Source organism: Maniola hyperantus, chromosome 3, assembly GCF_902806685.2.
Source record: "Maniola hyperantus chromosome 3, iAphHyp1.2, whole genome shotgun sequence".
Classification (NCBI taxonomy): domain Eukaryota; kingdom Metazoa; phylum Arthropoda; class Insecta; order Lepidoptera; family Nymphalidae; genus Maniola; species Maniola hyperantus.
Genome location: NC_048538.1, coordinates 16,328,905 through 16,353,434, shown reverse-complemented (window position 1 = coordinate 16,353,434; position 24,530 = coordinate 16,328,905). Strand labels below are relative to the sequence as shown.

Sequence of the window (24,530 nt, the reverse complement as noted above, 5' to 3'; positions counted from 1 at the left end):
CTGGCTAACTTGGAAGGAATACGGCAGTTATCGGTTTCTAGTTTTCTACGTGGCATCGTACCGGAACATTAAATTCCTTAGCGACACGGCTTTGGGATAAGGTGGTAACTATAGTCACTGCAGACTGGCAAAAAATGTTTCGCGGGAAAATGCGTGATGTTCCGAAAAACGTCCTTTTTGCCCAGCGCGTTACAACGCAACGTCTTAAAGGAGGTTAATATGCATTCGCATGTTGATTTTTAGTTCGCCATAAGAAAATCCTATGCGCCGTGCATGTGATTCGAATAGGTTGACATCTTTGTTCTATGGTTGACATGTCCAAGTGGATAAAAACATTCCTACAGTTGGTCAGTTTTCCTGACTTTCCGAATCGTTGTAACTAGCTCGCTCACGATATCATTCTAATTAATAATTAATAAGCAAGTTGAAAAACTTGTCATTAAACCAGCCGGACATCAGACATGGACGATGAAACACGCACGTGGTGAATGTGGCGTAACATTGCCCGTGGCATTACTCGCTAAGTAGGTATTCTTACGTCGAGTTACCTGCAGGCTACGAATTACGACTGCCTTCAATGCGTAATAACCTGTACCGTTGTCCATTCCCAGTTATATTTTAACCTGTGTAGCTAGTCTATACAGGCTGTAACCAGAACGATGATTACTCGTATGATACCACAAAAATAACGCGAAAAAAAAATATTTAAAAATCCTATAATTTTGTAAAAGTTTACGATATATTGCAAATAAAACATCTGACTGACGCTAGAGGTCAACGAACGTTGCGTAAGTAGGCCACTCGGAGTCAATGCCGTGTGTCGTCGGCGGGGTATTTACCCGAGTTTTGCACGCACACACATTACATTGCGGGTTTGAAAAATTCTAAATTACTAAAACTACAAAATGAGGCAAATGGTTAATGGTATTGGATTATGTTTAGGTAGTATACCAATAACGCTAAGTTTTTGCTAACGTACATACAGCATACAGGGTGTAACCAGAGTTACACCCTGTATATAACTATAAATAAGTAGGTAACTTCCGGGATTTTCTTTCGGCATGTCACAAACTGGCTCTTAATCGCGACATTCTTCCGTCGTTTTAACATTTTTCTTTGGTTTCCCGTGAGACCGATATTTTTTCGCATCTATAATGCAGGTGACTTATCTATGTGCCGCGTTTATATCAAGATCTTCGGGATTTTCTTTCAGCATGTCAAATTAGTATTTTTCCGATTTCCCGTTAGAGTTTAGACCAGGATATATACTTACCTACATATCGACCTCTTCATTTAATTGTTGATCTCAATTTTTTTACTAATTAACTTCGAAAGAACGAGGAATCGTGTCTCATTGCTTAAGTAGTTGGTGATTATATTTATTTATGTGAACGAGTGAAGAACATCACGTCATGACACTTTGCTTTATTAAAGAAGATGCAGTTTCGGTCACTTCAAGATAATATTACTCAGTAGGGATAATAATTAGGTATACCTACAGTGAACCAAAAGCTTAATTTGCTATAATCCGCTGAAACAATGCGCTGTGTTTCAGCGGGTTATAGCAAATTAAGCTTTTGGTTCACTGTATATCATGGACTTCCGCAAAGTAACGCCAGCTTCTATACAACATTTAATAATTAGAGTAATGGAACTCTACATGATCACCTGCGCCCCTTCGTAACCTCGCGCCCCTAGGCACGTACCTAGTTTGCCTTAGGGATAATCCGCCTCTGACCTACTTTGAATAGCATAATATTACAGGAACTTCGATGATGTAAATAATGGCGTGTTGTAACGTGTATTGAAATAATTTTGTAAAGTGGTGATAATAAAAAGAATACCCGGCTGAGTTTGTTGTGGGCTCTTCTCAGACCTGGGCGCGTTTGGAACCCTCGTAGCTTTAGTTTTAAGTTTGCGTTATAATTATCACCACTATATTATCTTACAAATCTAACACTATACCAGACAATCAATAAGAGTAATTTATTACCTATTTTGAATAAATCATTTGACTTTTGACTTTTTGAAATGATCTGGGAAGTGGTCGGTGGTTACCGTTTCCTGCGCACGCTCCGCTGCACACGGCGCCGGCGCAGGTAACCTTGACTTGGCTGTACAAGCAGTGGCGTGCAGGTCATAGAGGCATAAAAGCACTGCTTACCTAGTTGAAATGGCTATGTGCTCATTTTTCATGATGACCTGTCATTAAATAGGTAGTTAGCTAACTAATGCTTACCCTAGGTTCAAACCCTGTGCACGCCACTGTGTACAAGTGTACCTGCATGTAATTACCTAATTATGTACTTATGTATCATGACACATAATGTAAGCACTGAAAAAATGATGAGTAATTTCCTTATCTTTGTTCGTGTTTTAACATAAAATCTGAATAGACTGAGTCAATATACTATGGGGAGGTATATAGGTCAATATAATATTGTAGGTCCTATAATTAGGTACTCATCGTTGTTTACTTTTATTATCTTCTAAATTCAGAATCATCAGTGACAAATCCTAACATCTATCGCTTTGGTCTTTTTAGGGTCCCGTACCTCAAAAGGAAAAAGGAACTCTTATAGGATCACTTTGTTGTTTGTCTGTCTGTGTGTCTGTCCGTCTCTCCGACGTATCTGAAGAAGAAACCCTAAAGGGTACTTCCAGTTGACCTAGAATCATGAAATTTGGTAGGTTGGTAGGTCTTTTAGCACAAGTAAAGGAATAAATCCGAAAACCGTGAATTTGTGGTTACATCACGAAGAAAAAATTAAAATGTGTTTATGCACAAATAATTAGTAGGTATTTTCAATTTTCAAAGTAAGATATTAGATAACTAAGTAGGTATACCATAGTGGGATATCATAATATGAAAGGGCTTTACCTGTACATTCTAAAAAGAGACTTTTATTTATTTTTATGCGTAATAATTTTTGATTTATCGTGCAAAATGTCGAAATAATAGGACTAACAGTCCTACGGAACCCTCGAGTGTGACTCGCACTTGGTCAGTTTTTTTGGTCGCAAGACACATAAGAGAAGTGCAGGTTGCCCTTCTTCATTTCCGATATGAATTGGGTAGAGTTTTAAAAACCGGCCAAGTGCGAGTCAGGCTCGCGCAATGAGGGTTCCGTTCTACAGTCGTATTTTTTTGACATTTTGCACGATAATTCAAAAACTATGATGCATAAAAATAAATAAAAATCTGTTTTAGAATGTACAAGTGAAGACCTTTCATATGATACACCACTTGATATAGTCACTCACTTCGAAAGTTGAAAATACTAATTATTAGTTCATGACCACAATTTAATTTTTTTTGTGTGATCTAACCCTAAATTCACGGTTTTCAGATTTTTCCCCAAATGTCAGCTATAAGATCTACCTACCTGCCAAATTTCATGATTCTAGGTCAACGGGAAGTACCCTGTAGGTTTCTTGACAGACAGACAGACAACAAAGTGATCCTATAAGGGTTCCGTTTTTCCTTTTGAGGTACGGAACCCTAAAAATGATATTATTGTAGTGTAATGTCATGATATTATTATGAACCTAGACAAGGGTGCATCTACTTACTTTACAATAATATCCTTTTACTAAAAAAAAGAGATTTTCCAAAATAAATGGTAGGTACCTTCTTAATAACCTCGTATTGTTCTTTGTACAACCACAGTTTAACTGTGGTACAACTATGTACCTATACAACAACAGCATCATTATGGATGTCCTGTCCGTGTATGCAATGCTTTTCACAGTCAAACTTTCAAGTTACCTACTTATTACTTCCATCCAAAGACGACCATCATCCTATTATTATAGTAGCTAGGCTGTAAATGATCAAATAACTACCTGCGATAATGGACGAAGTCCGGTGAAGTAGGGACCTAAAGCCTAAAGACTCATTTGACAATCTCGGAAACGGCGTTGTATAAATCTCAGCTTTCCCACCGATTGTCCGATAGTTTTGTAAAGTTAACAAATGTTTATGTATTTTCACACGAGTCATTCGCGAGAGTTTAATGCAGCTATTTATCTGTTATCTATTAGATGAATAAATGAAGATTCACTTATCTGTTGAAGTATTACTTAATTGCATAGAAAGAGCTAGGATTACGCGCTCCGTGCAATTAATGTGATAATCGCAATGTGACTGTAACCACAGAATCTATATATATAAAAGGAGAAGGTGACTGACTGACTGACTGACTGACTGATCTATCAACGCACAGCTCAAACTACTGGACGGATCGGGCTGAAATTTGGCATGCAGATAGCTATTATGACGTAGGCATCCGCTAAGAAAGGGTTTTTGAAAATTCAACTCCTAAGGGGGTTAAATAGGGGTTTGAAATTTTGTAGTCCACGCGGACGAAGTCGCGAGCATAAGCTAGTCTATATATATAAAAGGAAAAGGTGACTGACTGACTGACTGACTGATCTATCAACGCACAGCCCAAACTACTGGACGGATCGGGCTGAAATTTGGCATGCAGATAGCTATTATGACGTAGGCATCCGCTAAGAAAGGATTTTTGAAAATTCAATCCCTAAGGGGTTGAAATTGGGGTTTGAAATTTGTGTAGTCCACGCGGACGAAGTCGCGGGCATAAGCTAGTATATTATAATGTGACTGTCACTCTTGCACTGTTTAGTTTTAATGAGTTACTGTAGGGTTAGCTTGTAGTAACAGGTGGGCGATAACGTAGCGCTTCGTATTCGGAGTTCCCCGGAGTTCGATCCCGGGCACGCACCTCGGGCTCTAACTTTTCGGAGATATGAGCTTTTACGTTTTATTCAATATTATGGTTTAATGGTGAAGGAAAACATCGTAAGGAAACCTGCATGCCTGAGACTTCTCCATAATGTTCTCAAAGATGTGTGGAGTCTGCCAATCTGCACTTGGCCAGCGTGGTGGACTATGGCCAAACCCTTTTCATTCTGGGAGGAAATTTATATCTGGCTATTTTCTCAATCAATCAGCCTGTTTGCGCCCACTGCTGGACATAGTCTTCCCAAGAGCACGCCACCGCACAAGATCCTTCCTCATCCTTATTTTCTACTTAAAATAAAATCAAAATGCTGTCTGGGTCTGGTTGCCTATTTGCTTGTTAGAGTACTTGTTTACCTTTTGAACTTACTACCTGAGAAAAAGTTAAGTAAAGTAACTAAATAATTTTAAATACATATCAAAAATTGCGTGACCGGCAGGAATCGAACCTGCATCTTGCAAACTGGCATTAAACAGTCGCTCCAGTACTGAGTTAACATACATATCACCAATTTCGTCACAGGCAGTAAGCGAGGCCGTGGCCGAATGGTCAAGGCATCGGGCGCGAACTCAAAAGATGCAGGTTCGATTCCTGCCGGTCACGCAATTTTTGATATGTATTTAAAATTATTTAGTAATTTCCTTGAAGTGTAGGTAAACACTAACAAAATTATAAAAAAATAAAGTAAAGTAACTTATATAGGTACGTATTACTGACGATTAATGAATATAAGTGTCATATAAATAATTATACTTACTTTAATTACGGTAATTATGAATTGTGTGCCTAACTGTAATTTACTTAGTTCTGGGAAAAAATCATTTTTTGCAAGGACAATGACTCTGTCAGTACCAAATGTTTATTTTGCACTATAAATTATTTACAAGTTCATTTTATAAACACTAGGCTCCTAGCTAAATAGCGTAGTTGATTTTTTATGTTAATTTTTTTGGTTTTGCAATTACAAACACCAAAAGAGGAATGAAATTATATTTAAAAATTGCTCTAAGGGTTAGTTTACATTGCGAAATATGATAGTGCGAACTTAGCTATGAAAAGGAAACGCACGGACAATTCAAACTACTTACTTAGGTCATAATATTATAGGCAAGTAATGGGTTACAATTTCACCATCAAACTATAGGTATATCTAGTCTAATAGACGTATCACTTGACTGTTGAAAAAATAAAATAATAATTAAAAAAATAAACTGAAGAAATGATACTATAACAGAGACTACAGATTTGAATTATTTACTCAATTTATCTCACTTTATCTTGAAATTACATAGGTACTTATACCTTGTTCCTATTGGCTTATTCCTATTGGCTTGCTCTTTCTTTCCATCGCGCGGGTTTTACCATTGCACCAAAATTATTTTCCCACAAAGCCGCGCATAAATATTTGGCAGTGTAGGCTGCATCTTAGTATACGAACCTTCGCCTCCAAGCTCTCGAGGTTGACGACCCCTCCAGGCTCCAGGGTTTGCTGCAACAATGAAACGGAATGTCTTAAAACTTATGGTAATTAGTGTCGGACAAAGGGCCCCCCCCTTGTGCAGCCGCGTCTGCCCAGCGCCGGACCGACCAGCATAAAGCCCTGCGAAGCACTTTTTAGGGTTCCGTAGTAAACAAGGAACCCTTATAGTTTCGCCATGTCCGTCCGTCCTCGGTTAATCTCAGAGACTATTAGTGCCAGAAATCTGTAATTTGGCATGGATATAAATATTAATCACGCCGATAAAGTGGTGAAATAAAATTGTGATAAATATTTTTTTAGGGTAGCTCCCCTACACGTAAAGTGGGGATGATTTTTTTTTTCTCGTTTACCTCATAATGTGGGGTATCGTTGAATAGGTTATTATTGTTCGATTTCTAGATCCGTTTGTAAAATATGATGTTTTAAAGTGCTAATTTATCAGCCAAATGATAGTAGGTAAATAAGAACGTGAAAAAATTTACAGCAGTAGTATATATAATCAATTTAAAGGAAAACTATCATGGCTAAGTTGTGACTACGGAACCCTACACTGCGCGTGGCCCGTCACGCACTTGGCCGGTTTTTCTTGTTACTTTGGAAGAATGAATGCTTGTTATGAAATATTTTCAAGCTGTACTCTACGCTAATTAATTCTTGGGATTGTATATTTTGTAGTTAACATGGTAAGAGACAAAATAAGTTTGTCTCTTTATTATTTGTTTGTCTCTGTAATATTTTGTGGGCATCTTGCCGAAACAATTTTGCTGGACAGAGTCCGAGTGTTTGATAATTTGTGAGGAATAAGCAACGATAATTATAACGATATTAACATAATATGAGCTTAATTTGGGGTAGTTATTTCGATATTACAGACATACACTTCAATTTTATTTATTATAGATAGAGAAACTCACATATTTATATACACCTTGATAACATAAATAAATCCAAGGGTTTCAGTGCATTTTTTCTCAGTAGAAATAAGAGGTAAAGTATGATTAATGATAATAAGAGCAGTAGGATTTTCGGTGAGTCATTTGTAACGTTTCGAGCTGGTCGGTTAACGGAGCGAATCGACTTCATAGCTAGTTCATATTAAGTAGAGGTTATCAGCCCGTGGCCCGCAGCTCGTGCCCGCCCCGGATACTTTACTGTTTACAAGATACACACAACTTACAAGTCAGCCTCACAGCTGCAGCGCAGCGAGGGCCTCATTACGGACAGAGCATTATTCGCACACCGTTCAAGTACCTCATTTAGAAAACTTTTGGGAGCTTCCGTCTTTTTAAACACGTTTTGTATATAGCAGGTTTAGAGCGTTTACAATTTTTCGCTTTCACAATTTAGGATCTGTCAATTTTACAAAGAAATCCTTCTCAAAGCATTAATTTTCAAGAATTTATTAGGTAAGTAGATTTAGTGGATTTCGTTTGAAAGTATTTGCAAACGAAATATATCAAATCTCCAAAAAACTACTGGTTCGGAATGTTTTTCCTACCGAGAAGAAACCAGCAAGAAACTCGGCGGTTGCTCTTTTCAAACATTCGATTTACAATATGAATTACCATGAATTTAGCCCTATGTAGGTAGATATCTTTGTTCATTCGAAGTAATTTTCTAGTAGAAACGAACGCGCATGTCTTGCAGAGCATGTTTCATGATCTCGACGACCAAGTAGATACGCCTAGACAATTTCACGTTACAATTGCAATGACGAACGCGGCGGGGTAATTAGATAATTACCATGTTCTTTCTCAGTGACTAGCGAGTAGCGAGTAGCGAGTAGCGAGTAGCGAGGAGACACGTGCGTGTCAGTTGTTACGGTTTCAATACGCTGGCTTTTATTACTTACTTGGTAGTTGTTTGTGCAGCTGCAATTATGTTATTTACTCATTGTAAGCCAAGATAAACTGTCTAATTGTACAAGAACTAAATCTTTGGTTCTGTCTACAATCTACATGAACCTTTTGTATGCCTTTTTTGCTTTGAGTTTCTTTTTCCTAAAAACCGTCGCAAGTTACACAGAGATCGTTGTTTCCTTGGTTATAGCACATAGATCCAACTCTACGCAATTTTTGTTGTTTATAGCGACGTTAGGTACTATTATAGTTCAGACTCACTTTTTCTATTCACTCTATTAACCGTTGCCAAAAAACTGTTCTGTATAATATTACTTAGATATTATTGCATTAATCCTTAATATAATGTAGTATACTATCCTGCGGGATTTCTTTGTTTACCCGGGATCAAAAGTGATCTATGTCACTGTGCGTCTCTAGGTCCTCAAACAAATCCATGCAAAATCACGCCGTACCTAGCTCTGCTGCACCGGGTTTGAAGGACAAATACACACTTTTGCAAATACATAGTAGGTACGTAATATTTTCCCCTCTTACTTGGGTAAAAGTACTCAAAAATGGCACCTACATTTTGAAACGTAAAAATTTAGAGAAGCTTCTTAGAATTTAATTAGAGGGCTTGTTCTAATGATTTCTTTACTCTGCTATTAAAACGTCAGCATCCTAACGAGCGTCAAGCGCACTATCCACTGCGACAGAAGCTAAGCTTATACTAGCTAGGCTAGTACGCGGCAGAAAATAATGTACATCGGCCTTTAGAATGACATTTCGGCTTTGTAGAGCGTTGTCTGTCACAGTGGCACTCATACCTATATGACGTTTTGTCGGTCTCAGCGACAAAGACAATGCTCTACAAATCCGCTATCTCCTTCTAAAGGTCGATGTACATTATTTTCTGCCGCGTACTGTACCTTACGCCTTAGGAAAAATAGATTATAATATACCTACTGGGCGCGTAATAAACATACGTGTTTCATTCATTACGAGCCTGGCCCCTGGGTAGAACTCTCGTAGTGTAATCAATAGGAGGAAATAAAAGTACCTATCTAAATTAAGAGTATCAGTAGGTACCCTTATTATAAATGCGAAAGTGTGTTTGTTTGTTGGTTTGTTGGTTTGTCCTTCAATCACGTCGCAACGGTGCAATGGTGCAACGGTTTGACCTGATTTTTTGCATGGGTAGGTATAGATGAAGACCTGGAGAGTGACAGCTACTTTTTATCCCGGGAAATTAAAGAGTTCTCACGGGATTTTTACAAACCTAAATCCACGCATACGAAGTCGCGGGCATCAGCTAGTCAATAATAATTAGCTTAGCTCCGTTCGTGATGGATATTCGGCTTTCAGATTGAGTCGGGAAAAAATTTAATGCCTAATTATTGGAGCGCACTAGAAAATCGGTTTTTACGTGGAGTTCCGAGAAGAGGGGGAAAAGGGGGAACGCTCGTTCGAGATCGGCTAATTGCATTTTCCACATTCTTGTCGAGCGAGATGTGGCTAGACCGTGAACTGAGGCTACAAAAATGCTCGAACTCGGATAAAACTGATAAAGTTTACACTCAAGTGGTTCCGTGTTGCAACATGCATGTATAAAGTTTCATTACTTAGGTATCTAAGTCTGCAGTTCTTAAATTTTCTAAGATTTTTTTATCGAGTAGAAGGTAGGAACATCAAGCGTAGGTACCTACAAATTTAATAAAATTGATATTTAGCTAACTACACTTTTTCATTACAATATTTGGTACTGTAAATATATCAAGAGACTCTCTAGCATGGTCTCTGGAGATGTTTCTATACACTCTATACTATAGACTATATAGGTATAGACTATAGAGTCTATAGTCTATACCTACTCTATAGAATTTATCTTAAATTTATTTTGTATTTAGATCTATTTATAGAAGATCGTACACAGATCGGGTTCTTAAAATTGTTGGGTCGTTTACCGTTATTTCTGTAATAAATTCAGCTACCGAACTCTAAAATCAACGTTTTTTTCCTCTTAAATGTTATGGGTGTCATTAATCATTGTGTAAATACCTTCCAGCTTTGAATTAAATGTTAATTTCGGGCACTACTTAGGTAGGTAGGTACTTAATAACAACTAATCAACGCTATAATCAACGCTTGATCAACATTGATGGATTGAGTCGTATAGACAACAAACACAGTAATAAAACTAATAAAGTAAGAAGTTATCTAAATCTAAATATATAAAAGAATTGACTGACTGACTGATCTATCAACGCACAGCTCTAACTATTGGACGGATCCGGCTGAAATTTGGCATGCAGATTAAGATGACGCGTAGGTATCTGCTAAGAAAAGGGTTTTTGAAAATTCTACCGCTAAGGTGCTTGAGTAACCTAAAAAAAATTATGCCATCTTTAACTAGTATTATGTAGATTATAATATGCCATATTTTGTACAACCATTTTATTATTGTATTGTTCTATGCCGATATGACTTTCGTAAGCGCTTGTAATGAGTCTCGAAAATAAATACAAAATACAAATACAAGGGGGTGAAATACGGGTTTGAAATTTGTGTAGTCCACGCGGACGAAGTCGTGAGCATAAGTAAACTAGTAACTTGATGATTTTAAAGAATTATAAGAATACAAGCAATTTCCTAAATATCAATTGGTGTTAGAACCCCGCGCCGCCCACAAGTCAATTTGATTCGCGTTGAACTCTTGAGTAATGATCAAGTGTGCTGTAAGATAGGTAGGTAGGTTTAAGTGGATTTAACTTTTACTTAAATATATACAAAATCATTACCATACTGAACTTCCCACGCTGGGCACATACATTCGACTCGATAATCAGTACCCTTATTATAAATGCGAAAGTGTGTTTGTTTGTTAGTTTGTCCTTCAATCACGTCGCAACGTTGCAACGGATTGACTTGATTTTTTGCATGGGTATAGACTATAAAACCTGGAGAGTGACATAGTAAAGTAAAGTAAAAGTAAAATATGCTTTATTGTACACCAAAACAAAAACAATAGACATATAACAAAGATAGCATGTGACATAGGCTACTTTTTATCCCGGGAAACCAAAGAGTTTTTTAAAAACCTAATTCCACGCGGACTAAGTCGCGGGCATCAGCGAGTATTTAAATAATAAGTTAGTATTTTTTTAAGTTAAACGTTTTTATTGCAAAGAAACATAACATGCAGATAATGTACTAAAGTCTAAAAGCTACAAAAACTACTTAAGTACCAGTCAAAACATCACTTGACCTCATACAACTACTACAGACCGGTGTCGAGACCCTTGGTCCGTGGGGTCCTAGCGCTATAAGACTTTTTAAGGAAATAGCAAAAAGGTTAGTCGACATTACAGGAGACCGAAGAGCTGGCAGCTACCTCGGACAAAGAATTAGCCTAGCTATTCAAAGGGGGAACGCTGCCAGTATCTTCGGAACCTTGCCTAAAGTATAAGTGCCTTTTAATAATATATTTTAGTTATAATATTATATTTTTTAAGGTTTTAGTTTTAGTTTAAATTATTAATTAATTAACTTATAAAAAAAACTACCACAGTCCACATAATATTAGTAAGGACTACGCTGTCCAAAATCCAAATACGGATTGGCAGAATTTACTTAGCTTTGAGAGCATTATGGAGAACTTTAACGCAACTTTCCTGCTGATGTTTTCCTTTTTTTTTAAAAAAAAAAGAATATTAGCCATGTTAAATGACTAATACTTATTCCCCTTTCCTCTCCAACTAAGCGTCAAGCTTGTGCTAGGAGTAGGTACGACAATAGTGCAACGGGCGGGGTTTGAAACGTCGACCTTTCGGTTTTCAGTCCACTCCTTTACCCGTTGAGCTATTGAGGCTTTGTCCTTTACCGTTCAAGCAAGTAATATTAAAGTATGAACTCATTAAACTCACGTAACTCTAGGTAACTACCTACGTGCCCGAGTGTTCGAATAGGAAACCCAACTCTCCAACTCTTAACTACAGTCCGACAAGGCTCTCTTGGCACTTGAATGACAGTGACAGGGGGGCGCTGTTGTAGAACAAATTCTTAGAATACTCAAACAAGAACAAAGGGGACACTTGACGGCAATGTTAGTTCCGAATTTCACCATGCGCCAAGATAGCCTTGTCGCAGTGTATTAGGTTATTACTGCTTCATTAGCTATAATGGAGAGTCAATGTACTTACGAGGGATGCCGACCGTTGTTGCTTGTTGAGGTCATGCTGGCCGCGGCCGCGCTCCTCGCCCGCGTCCGAGAACTGCCCCGACTTGCGTGAGCTGCCAACACAAAAATATATCACCAAGGAATTTCGTTAAAATTGGAGCCCCAAATGTCCCTAAATGAGTCGAGAGACTCATTTGGGGCTAAATGAGCATATGTGGTTGAGAAACTACATATGCAAATTATACATAGATTTTGTCCATTTGATATGGGGGAATTAAACGAGTTTGTTGACATACGGATTCGAAACATGGTCACTAACTGAGGGCCTCATAAGGAAGCTCAGAGTCACTCATTGGACGATGGAGAGAGCTATGCTTGGAATTTACGTGATCAAGTGAGAAATGAGGAGATCCCTAGGAGAAACCGACATAGCTCAACGGGTTGCGAAGCTGAAGTGGCAAACTTAGTTCGAAAAAAAAACGGACTGAATTGAGAACCAGCTCCTTTTTGGAAGTCGGTTAAAAATGGTAGACGTTGGGGTTCCAAGGTCCTAGAATGGCGACCTCGCACCGAAAAGCGCTATACTCTTTCTTAGCCCGCTTCCATCATAGACTGCATGAAGCGCTAACTTGTCTTCCAATTTACCGCGAAGGAAATCATTCTGAGAAGCCTCTCTCCTTCAGAATGCAGGATGATGATGTTGATGATGATGCTGGCATGTTACCTGGCAAGCTTGCGGTGCGCGCGTCGGCCGCCGCTGATCATGGAGAGCGTGCTCATCACCGCCGACATGCTGACCTGCCCGTGCACACATCAGATCTGCAACAACCAACACGCTGTAGTAGTAGTTATTAAGCAATCCTAAGTATTCGGGAAGAGACTAGACTATACGTAGCAAAGTAAGACTGTCGAGGGCAAGGAAGGAAGGAAGGAGAAAATCGGTTGAGCCATTGAGTAGACAGTTACGAGCGGACGGGTAGAAACGGACATACATTCGAATTTCGAGTAAGTATAGGTCAAATACATAACCCTCCTTTTGGTACATTCGAGTATAGGTCAAATACATAACCCTCCTAAAAGGACTAACCTTTTGGACTTTGGCGCAGTCGTGTGAGAAATAGATTGTTGTCAATTTCATAGCCTCAATAGCTCAACAGTTAAGAGCGGACTGAATTTCGAAAGGTTGCCGGTTCAACATCAAACCCCACCCGTAGTTGGAGAGGAAAGGAGAATATTATAGTCCTGATTAGTATGGCTTATATTATAAAAAAAACATAAATGGAGCAATCCTGAGTATTCGGGAAGAGAAATATGTATACGAGCCGTTGAGTAGATAGTTACGAGCGGACGGATAGGAACGGGGAACGGACATACAATACATACGAGTACAGGTCAAATCCATAACCCCCCCTTTTGGGCTTCGCCGCAGTCGAGTGAGAAATGGATTGTTGTCAATTTGACACTGTATAGAACGCAAGGTCTTTCCTTCTTGCATCAGGCAGCTACAGTGTCATATCAGATGACGGTGTGCACACCTCGCCGACCTTGTCAACTTATATTGCAGATATCTAGTTACGTTGTTACTATGGTTCTGCTACTTATTACAAAAATATTTCGTTCATTTGTTGTAGGTCATCATCATCATCATCAACCCATTTCCAGCGCACTACTGAGCACGTGTTTCCTCTCAGAATGAGAAAGGTTTGGCCATAGTGCGAGTTGGCAGATTTCACACACCTATGAGAACATTATGGAGAACTCTCAGGCATGCAGGTTTCCTCACGCTGTTTTCCTTCACCGCTAAGCCGCAAGTGATAGTTTATTGTTTAAAACGGAGCTTCAATAGCTCAACTGGTAAAGGAGTGGACTGAAAACCGAAAGGTCGACGGTTCAAACCCCGCCCGTTGCACTATTGTCGTACCTACTCCTAACACAAGCTTGACGCTTAGTTGGAGAGGAAAGGGGAATATTAGTCATTTAACATGGCTAATATTCTTTTAAAAAAAACACATAACTCCCTAACTCCGAATAGGAGGCCGAGGTTTTATAACCACTAGGCTATCAATGTTCTAAAGTTAGTATACGAAGGTCAAAAGCTCGTTTTAAACTCCGTGCAAAATTCAAAACACGTCTACCTTTTAAAAAAATATCCAATTCGTCAAGCAGTCTGTCAATTTTGTCTCACAAGATACAAAATATAACAATACTATACTGAGGTAACATTAAATTAATGATGTTTACGAAACACCTCTAGACCCTCTTGTGTTGTTTAACTAGTGCAGAGTGCTACGCGTAGGCACGAGGCTACGAGGGGCACAATGGTCAATAGATATTCAAGTGTGTGAACAAAAAGTTGCGAATGTCGCGTTTAGCACTGTTTTTAGGGTTCCGTACTTCAAAAGGAAAACCGGAACCCTTATAGGATCACTTTGTTGTCTGTTTGTCTGTCAAGAAACCTACAGGGTACTTCCCGTTGACCTACAGAATCATGAAATTTGGCAGGTAGGTAGATCTTATAGCTTTTTTTAGGGGAAAAATCTGAAAACTGTGAATTGGTGGTTACATCACACAAAAAAAATTAAATTGTGGTCATAAACTAATAATTAGTATTTTCAATTTTCTAACTAAGATAACTATATCAAGTGGGTATCATATGAAAGGGCTTTACATGTGCATTCTAAAACAAATTTTTATTTATTTTTATGCATCATGGTTTTTGAATTATCGTGCAAAATGTCCAAAAAATACTACTGTAATACGGAATCCTCGGTGCGCGAACCTGTTTCGCACTTGGCCGGTTTTTTTAATGAGCACCATATTAGGAAAATGATAGGATTTAATTTTAACCATGATGTATTCATAGGTACCATGATCCTCGTAGGCTCAGATGAATTGCGGGTGCCTATACTTGCCTGCCGTGGCATCTTCTCTCCGTCAATCCGTTGCACCGTTGCAACGTGATTAAAGGACAAACCAACAAACAAACACACTGTCGCATTTATAATAAGGGTTTTCTGGTGGGAGGCTTCGGCCGTGGATAGTTACCATCCTACCGGCAAAGCCGTGCCGCCAAGCGATTTAGCGTTCCGGTACGATGCCGTGTAGAAACCAAAGGGTTTAATAAAAACTGCCATACGCCTTCCAGGTTAGCCCGCTATCATCTTAGACTGCATCATCACTTACCATCAGGTGAGATTGCAGTCAAGGGCTAACTTGTATCTGAATAAAATAAAAATAAATAAAAAATCACTGTTTTCAGATGTTTCCCCTAATGCCAGCTATAAGGACCCACCTACCTGCCAAATTTCATGATTTTAGGTCAACGGGAAGTACCCTGTAGGTTTCTTGACAGACTGACAGACAGACAGACAACAGAGTGATCCTATAAGGGTTCCGTTTTTTCCTTTTGAGGTACGGAACCCTAATAAACGAATACAAAATATACCCTTTGGATTAATGAATATCCAAAGAGCACGTGATACTGTTGCAATATAAATCGCGTTATCAGCGCCGGGTCCATTAAAACTGTCACATTAAGGAATGTATAATCTTCAGGGAGATAAGGGTCGATGCTCACCGCCTGACACTCGCGTCTCAAGGTCACAACTGGAGGCGGGACGTACCGTCTTGTTGCCGTTGGCTTTTAAAATCTTCCTGTTTATATCGATACGATAACATAACATCTAATATATGCTTTCTTAGCCGCGCTTATTTCTTCGGCTTTTTCAGTGCGGCCTTTACAGTAAACGGTCGAAGTAAACATCGACCTTTAGTCTTAGATAGCAGATTTGTAGAGCGTTGACTCTGTCGTTGAGACCGACAAAACATCATATAGGTATGAATGACAGAGACAACGCTCTACAAAGCCGAAATGTCATTCTAATAGCCGATATACCTACATTACTTTCTGTCGCGTACCTACCTACTGTACCTACCTACCTAGTTAAAGTCTTTCGTTTTATTTTACTTCGCAACTTCGCTCGGCGAAAATAAATTCTTTTTATTCCCTAGCAGCTGATGCCCGCGACTTCGTCCGCGTGGAATTAGGTTTTTAAAAATCCCGTGGGAACCCCTTGATTTTCCGGGATAAAAAGTAGCCTATGTCACTCTCCAGGTCTTTATCTATACCACCGTTGCACCGTTGAGACGTGATTGAAGGACCAACCAACAAACCAACAAACAAACTCACTTTCGCATTTATAATAAGGGTACTGATTCCGTGGGAACTTCAATAAATTCAGCTTTATATCTGTAGTGTTTAGGTTGAATTTCCTGTGGTAGAAAGTAAACCGGCCACTCGTCCCGTCTCGTCCTCTCCGTGTTTCCGTTACCAACTTCCAACGTCATTATAAGCGACACTTACAAGGCACTTCTGTGACGATGAGCGATCACCCAGCGATCGCCACACTGATTAGCGATCACCCAGCGATCGCCACACTGATTAGCGATCACCCAGCGATCGCCACACTGATTAGCGATCACCCAGCGATCGCCACACTGATTAGCGATCACCCAGCGATCGCCACACTGATTAGCGATCACCCAGCGATCGCCACACTGATTAGCGATCACCCAGCGATCGCCACACTGATTAGCGATCACCCAGCGATCGCCACACTGATTAGCGATCACCCAGCGATCGCCACACTGATTAGCGATCACCCAGCGACAGTGGCGTGCACAGGAGTTCAAGCAGGGTATGCATTTAGGTATGAACTTATTTTACGGCAGGTTATAATGAAAAATAAGCATTGATTTATTACAATAAGGGTAAGCAGTGCGTTTATGCTTCTATGAGCTGCACGCCACTGCCCAGCGATCGCCACACTGATTAGCGATCACCCAGCGATCGCCACACTGATTAGCGATCACCCAGCGATCGCCACACTGATTAGCGATCACCCAGCGATCGCCACACTGATTAGCGATCACCCAGCGATCGCCACACTGATTAGCGATCACCCAGCGATCGCCACACTGATTAGCGATCACCCAGCGATCGCCACACTGATTAGCGATGGAAGTCGCCGCCTGCGGGGGCAGATAAATCATAGCTAGCCTGAACAAAACATGCATTATTGATAACGAACGAGTGTTTCTCCCATTGATATAACAGCCAAAGATACTGTGTTACCTACTTACCTTACCTTTGTAATGTGTACAAAAAAAAATAGTATAAAATAAAGTCGCTTCCCGCTGTCTATATGTATGTACATACATACATATATGTATTACATAATATGTATGTATGAACGCGTAGATCTTTTAAACTACGCAACGGATTTAACCAATAGATAGAGTGATTCAAGCTAGGTTTATAGGTATAGTTTAATTGTCAAAAAATTAGAGATCCCTAGGGAAACTGAAATAATGTGAATTAGGTCGGAAAAAAATCGTCTCATTTGAGAGTTTCCGAGGCGTGCGCTGCATACATAGTCAAAGTTACACGAAAACAATGTACCTATATGGTGAAATTATTTCGCTTAAAAGTTCTTTTACTATAAACCACAATCTTTACTTACCACAAATTATTTCATGTATCACCTGAATTAGGTGCCAGTTTTTAATTAACCAGCTCAAGGCGTCTCTGTCACACATACCTATGTGACGTTTCATCGGTCTCAAGTCTCAACTACAGAAACAACGCTCTACAAAACCAAATCTCTTTCTATGTCTCCTGCCGGGTACTATACGTGGTTTATCATAATAGTTTCCACCAAGTAAAAGCATTGCATTTCAACGTTGTATATATCTTTGTTTCAAAAAATCACTAGCAATACTAAACCAATGCAAACGCATGCTAGGGAAAAAATGGGGGCTAAAACCAAAGATAATGAAATGGTTATACCTATCGGTAGTAAGATGTTCACTAACATATGCTGCACTTGTATGGTGGCCAAGAACTCTCCTTACTACCGCCCAGCAAGAACTACAGAAATTTCAACGACAAGCATGCCTCGCCATTACCGGCTGCATGAGTACCACACCAACAGCAGCGTTAGAAGTCATATTGGGCATTCCGCCCCTACACATACACATCAAAGAAGAAGCAACACTCGCAGCCCTGAGACTGAAAACCTCAGGGCATTGGAAAGAACAAAACACAATGCACACTAAAATTCTAGGGCAAAGCATAAACAAAGAACCACGTTTGCAGTGGAAATGCGACAGAACCGAAAAACAACACATACTAGACAAAAACTACAAGATAAACTCAGAGAAGAACTTAGATCCGAAGCCAGCACAAGACACAATAGAAGTGTACACCGACGGATCCAAAACGAAAACGGGCACAGGAGCTGGAGCCTACTGCCAAGAACTAAACATGAGAATAAGTCACGCACTCGGTAAGGACAACTCTGTCTTCCAAGCAGAGTGTGTGGGCATTATGACCGCGGCTATAGCCGTGGCCAATCGACAGGTAACAAACTTTAAAATTAACATTAACTCTGATAGCCAAGCTGCTCTTAAAGCCTTGGCTAGATTCTCGACGACCTCACAACTTATACAAGACTGCCACAAGACTCTGGAAACACTCGCCATGTCAAACGACATCACCCTAAGGTGGGTCAAAGGACATGATGGAGACCAGGGAAACGAGGCGGCCGACGCACTAGCACGAAAGGCTACGACATTGAAGGTGATCGGGCCAGAACCTATTGTTCCCATACCCTTCAGTGAGTATAAAACCTGGTTGCATGAACTAACACAAAAAGAGCATTCCCAACTATGGGCGAACACAACAGACTGCAGGCAAGCCAAAGAGGCTTTCCCCAACATAGACAAACGGCAAACTAACAAACTACTCCGCCTGGACAGAGGTAAACTTAGAAAGGTGGTGGGACTCATAACAGGGCATAGCCCACTAAACAAACACCTTTTCGTTATAGGTGTCACCGACAGTCCTTTGTGCAGGGCTTGCATGGAGGTCGACGAAACACCGACGCACGTGGTCCTAGAGTGCACGGGCGTAGCAGAACAACGCGAACGCCATTTGGGTTCCCCGACCTCATTCCATGAAGCCCTCGGCAACCTGGGCGGTCTACTCGGCTTCTGGAGTGAGCTTGGATGGCTGGAGTGAAGACTTCAGCGGGGAGGGGCAATGCACGCACAACAGACGGAAACGTTTAAGTGCGGAAACCAGCCCAGAGCGAAGAAGAAGAATATCTTTGTTTGTTGTACATCAACAGCAACTCACAAACATGACTGTGATAATATGACGTTTGATTTACGGGCTAGCTGTACCCGTAGTACAAGATTTTACGTCTCACCAAACGAAACCAAATTCGAGAGTCGAAATACTTCCGCGTTACAGTAAAATGAACCTAAACAGCCTTGAATTGAAGTCAAATATTCAATGCCACTGATTTTAATTTCGCAATGTTTCCGCTTGGAGCGCTGGCTGTAGAAGTGTAGACAAACTTGAGCTTTAAAACAAGGCATTTAAGATCCAGTTTACTGTAACGCGGAAGTATTTCGACTCTCGAATTTGGTTTGGTTTGGTGAGACGTAAAATCTTGTACTACGGGTACTGTTCTACAACATGGCTACAACCTACATGGCTGAAGGCTGCAAGCTGCGGGGCTCAAAGAGACGGCGCTCAGGCAGGGCTGGGCAGGGCTGACTCCTTGTTATACATTGATTAGTGCATAATTGTATACGTTCCTGCCTATTAATTATTATTTGTGACGTGTAATGTTGGTAGAGAAAAATAGTTAAGTATTATAAAATATATTATGGATGTGTAGGTACTAGGTAGGTATACCAATCAGCTAATTACTATTCCACAAAAATCTCTTCCATTATATCTACTTACATGTATGAAGAGGGGTCTAATGTAAAAAAGACGACCTCCCTGGCGCAGTGGTGAGCGCTGTGGTCTTAATAGTGGGAGGTCCCGGGTTCGATTCCTGGCAGGGGTTTGGAATTTTATAATTTCTAAATGTCTGGTCTGGTCTGGTGGGAGGCTTCGGCCGTGGCTAGTTACCACCCTACCGGCAAAGCCGTGCCGCCAAGCGATTTAGCGTTCCGGTACGATGCCGTGTAGAAACCAAAGGGGTATGGGTTTAATAAAAACTGCCATACCCCTTCCAGGTTAGCCCGCTATCATCTTAGACTGCATCATCACTTACCACCAGGTGAGATTGCAGTCAAGGGCTAACTTGTATCTGAATAAAAAAATAAAAAAAAGATTTAAGTATTTACTGTTTGATCGACACTGGTTTGATCGAAATTATGAATTGATATTAGAAGTTAGGCTAGCAGGTTGATTATAGAGCCTCGATGGTTAAGGAGCGGATTGAATTCCGAAAGGTCCGCCGGGGGCGGTTCAAACTCCAGTCTATTGTAAACATACTCTAGTCTTCTAGCACAGGCTTTAAAAGAGTCATATTAATATGGCTAATATTCATCTAAGAAAAAAATACGATGAACCTCAAAACTGCAATTTGAGAAGATGTCGATTTGGGCCGTTGAACTTTTTATGAGGTAACTCTCCCGCAAAGCACGTAAAAGGGTACAGTACGCGGCCGAAAGTGATGAACATCGGCCTTTAGAATGACATTTCATCTTTGTAGAGCGTTGTCTCTGTCACTCACACCCATATGACGCTTTGACGCGGACAGTGCTCTACAAATCTGCTGTCTCCTTCTAAAGATCGATGTTCATCACTTTTGGCCGCGTACTGTACCTAACTTTACAAAATAAACTATCATTCCGTAACTTAATAGTTAATCGTGACATGAGGTTGAGACCGTCTCGCATGACTGGAGGACATGCTCGCGTTCGTGATCCCAAACCACAAGGCGTCCCTCGTCCCGGCCAATTTCCCCGGGACCCCAAAATGATAATCTGAGAACCGGTCGCGGCCCGGGCCGGAGCAGCCGACTTTTTACTTTTACTATTTCACATAATAACAGACCGCCACAAGGGATTCCACTGAGGGACCAATCACACTTATTCGCACGTAAGCGGACCTTCGATTGTAGTTTTTAAATTTTCGCCCACGGCTTCATGTTTACTAAAAGCTTTTAAAAATAGTTTAAATTTATAGTATATCGAGTATATTAAACAAAATTAGCTAAAACATTATTGACTTATGAAAAATTATATAAAAGGTAAAATGGCTGACTGACATATCAACGTACCAACCTACAGCTTAAAAAACGTTTACTCTAACAACTTTTTGGCAAGTAGGTATATTTATTACTAGATGATGTCCGCGACTTCATATTCACCACTATAGGTATCATCTTACAAATGCAACAACCGACTTTTAAAAAGTGTAATTTATTACCTATTTTCAATAAACCATTTGATTTGATTTGATTTGAGATCATCTCATTTCGATGCGAAAGAATGTATAAAGGCCCTGAAACTGGGATTGTTTCTACAGGAATGTAATTAGATACGTATGGAATGAATAATTCATAGCGTTAAAGACCACAATCTTCGGTTAGCTAGCTGCTAGGCGCTAGGCAGCTCGTTAGATAGCACGTAGATGTGAATAATTTCCATTAGAGTTTCCGCTTTCCCAGTTAAAATTATTTAGTTTTTCGAAAATATTGTGCTTCATTCAATTTACATTTTACTTTTAAATTCGGAGTCTTAATTATACATAATATTAGAAATTTACTTACTTATTAGATACTAGATGATGCCCGCGACTTCGTCCGCGTGGGGTTTGAAAAATCCCGTGGGAGCTCTTTGATTTTCCGGGATAAAAAGTAGCCTATGTCCTTCCCCGGCAATGGGATGCAAGCTATCTCTTTACCGAATTTCGTCATTCTGATTCGGTTGAATGGATAGGCCGTGAAAGGCTAGCAGACAGACAGAAACACTTTCGCATTTATAATATTAGTTTGGATTAGTAAGGATTTAAATACATGAATTATGATTTAAAATTGTATTAAGTTACAAAGAAATTATAGTGTTACGTCCGCGTCAAAAAACTCAAAATGATTTTATCATTTATGTTAATTTATAGTTTAACTGTTGATTCTTGTTATTTTACCGCTACCTTGTTTATTTTATCGTACCCGTGCCAATCTACTTCGGTTTTATAGAGTTCGTAACTTCGTAAACTTATTAGGCACTTAGTGTACCGGTCTATCAATTTGAGAAAATAACAGAGAGCTCTCAGGAATGCAGGTTTCCTCGCGATGTTTTAGTCTATGTGTTCCAAAAAGTTCAAGATCGGGCCGCGACCTACCGGTTAGGAGGCCGAGCGACGTCTTAACTAGGGTTGTTGCGGATGCCAATATTTTGACATTTTGCGGATGCAGACGCGGATGTATTTTTTTTATTCAGATACAAGTTAGCCCTTGACTGATATGACTCGATGTCGGGATAGCAGCCGTTAATCGTTGGTGGATTTCTCTCGATAATTTACCGTTTCCTCACTCTGCCCCATTCTTGAGCCCACTTTAGTTTTTATATTACTCGTTTAATAAGGATACGTAATTAAGTACTGGTACAATTATTACGCTCAAAAAGGCTTTTCAACTTAACTGACTAAGTACTTACGTAATAAATTGATGTAAATTACGAGATCTCATTGATTTTTAGAGCCGCGAAAGCCGAATGGTTAACACAACCGCCTTTGCCGCCGCCCTTTTAAAAATGTTGTATTTACATTAACAGAATGTACTTATGAGCTTTGGAGTCAGAACTTAATGTCCGAAACTTCTAGCTCCAAGGAAGACCAGCGGTGTGCCTGTATTCCCGCCACATGCGCAGAAAATGCTGAGTGGAGTCCACTTTGGTACCACACTACACACACCTCGCATCTTATTTCATCATAGTGTACTTTCTGTGGCACCAAATAAACACTTTTTTCAATTCAATTTAATTCAATTCAAATTTCTTTATTGCGAATATGGGTAAACAGCAATGACTTATATGTAAGTCATTGGTAAACAGTGGAGATGTTACAAAAACAAATAGGTACAGCCAACTTTTCTTTCTTCTTTCTTTCTTTATTTCTACTTAATATCTTTGCTTAACATAAAGTCGTAAATTCAGCAGCATTTAATTAAATATTCAAAAGGCCATAACGTTAATCCGAAAACATGTTTAATAAATGGAAGAGGCTATAAAACTCTATGACGACGTAATAATGACTCTGCCATGTAGTTAAAGCTATTTTATCTGTCATAGAGTAGGCAGTATTATTATTGGGGTGCCAGCCAGGTAGCCTCCCAGTGTGCCTGGATGCTGCTGGTCCCTTTTGGATTCGTCTGAGGGGAAGAGCAGTATTCGGGCCGGTGCCGGTGCACCCCGGTAACATGGCTAATAATTTCTCTTCGGGGATATTGTTGGCTATGGCTAATGACCTGGCAGGGGGGATGCGTAAACGCGTGTCCCTCTGACTAGCAGAGGGTACAGCGGACGAGGAGAAGAATGGGACGCGGGAGACGTGCCTGGGATCGCGTTGTCGCCCGTTGGGTCCCTGGGGGAGAGAGGTGCACTTCGTTGGTGCGCCTCGGACTTATGGTGGGGGACCTCGTGAGTGGGTCCCCGGTGGAGGATCTGCCTTGGCGGACATCGCTGGCTGGCTGGGTCACGGTTGATTGCTTCGGTGTTCCCGTAACTCAGTCACCAGGCGACGCGCATGAGCGCGTGAAAAGGTTCCAGAAGTATTACATGTTACTATATACATTATTAAATGGTACTAGAAGCTATTACACTCGTTATAGCTGCAACAAGCTGATAATGGTATGTAACTCTATCGGTGGTGTAAGTGAGCTGTAAGTATGATTTATCGGGCCGGTTTGGCGGAACGCATCTAGCTTGTCAATCAACAGTTTCATCACCATCGCTGGGAAATGAGGCAATATCACAACAATTAACTTGCTGTTGTTTTTGTTGCAAACTGTATCCTTTTGTTCGCTGTTTTTTTTTTAATTTATAGGCTAGCGCTTGGTTGCAATCAGAATTGCTGGCCAGCACCTGGCAAGTGACAATGTAGCTTAACATAGAGCACGCCCAACCCATATTGAAATTGGAAGGGAAAACTGATGCTGGAAGCGTGTTCTATACCCTAGCGGTTCGAATTCAAAAAGAGGCAAATTCACAAAAATCACGTCGCAAACGGAGCAACGGATTGACGGAATCAACGAGTTCCCACAGGATTTTTTGAACCTAAATCCGCGAGAAAGAAGTCGCGGGCATCGGCCAAATATAGATAGTTATAATTTATAAATATAGCAGTCAAAGTTAATTATAATTAACTTGTTTACTAAATTTCGTAGGTCACGCAACGGCGC

General features: G+C 40.1%; 1 protein-coding gene across 1 annotated transcript in view; it reads right to left on the bottom strand.

Moving 5' to 3' along the window:
- sprt (PDZ domain-containing protein sprite) overlaps window positions 1-24,530 on the bottom strand; it is a 71,722-nt gene that overhangs the window by 19,417 nt on the left and 27,775 nt on the right. Inside the window, exons 2-4 of the mRNA XM_069509497.1 lie at window positions 12,989-13,083; window positions 12,287-12,377; window positions 6,205-6,255 (exon numbers count right to left, since the gene is read on the bottom strand). Coding sequence (XP_069365598.1) covers window positions 6,205-6,255; window positions 12,287-12,377; window positions 12,989-13,056 — 210 coding nt within the window. The 5' untranslated portion in view covers window positions 13,057-13,083. The remainder of the gene's footprint in view (window positions 1-6,204; window positions 6,256-12,286; window positions 12,378-12,988; window positions 13,084-24,530) is intronic.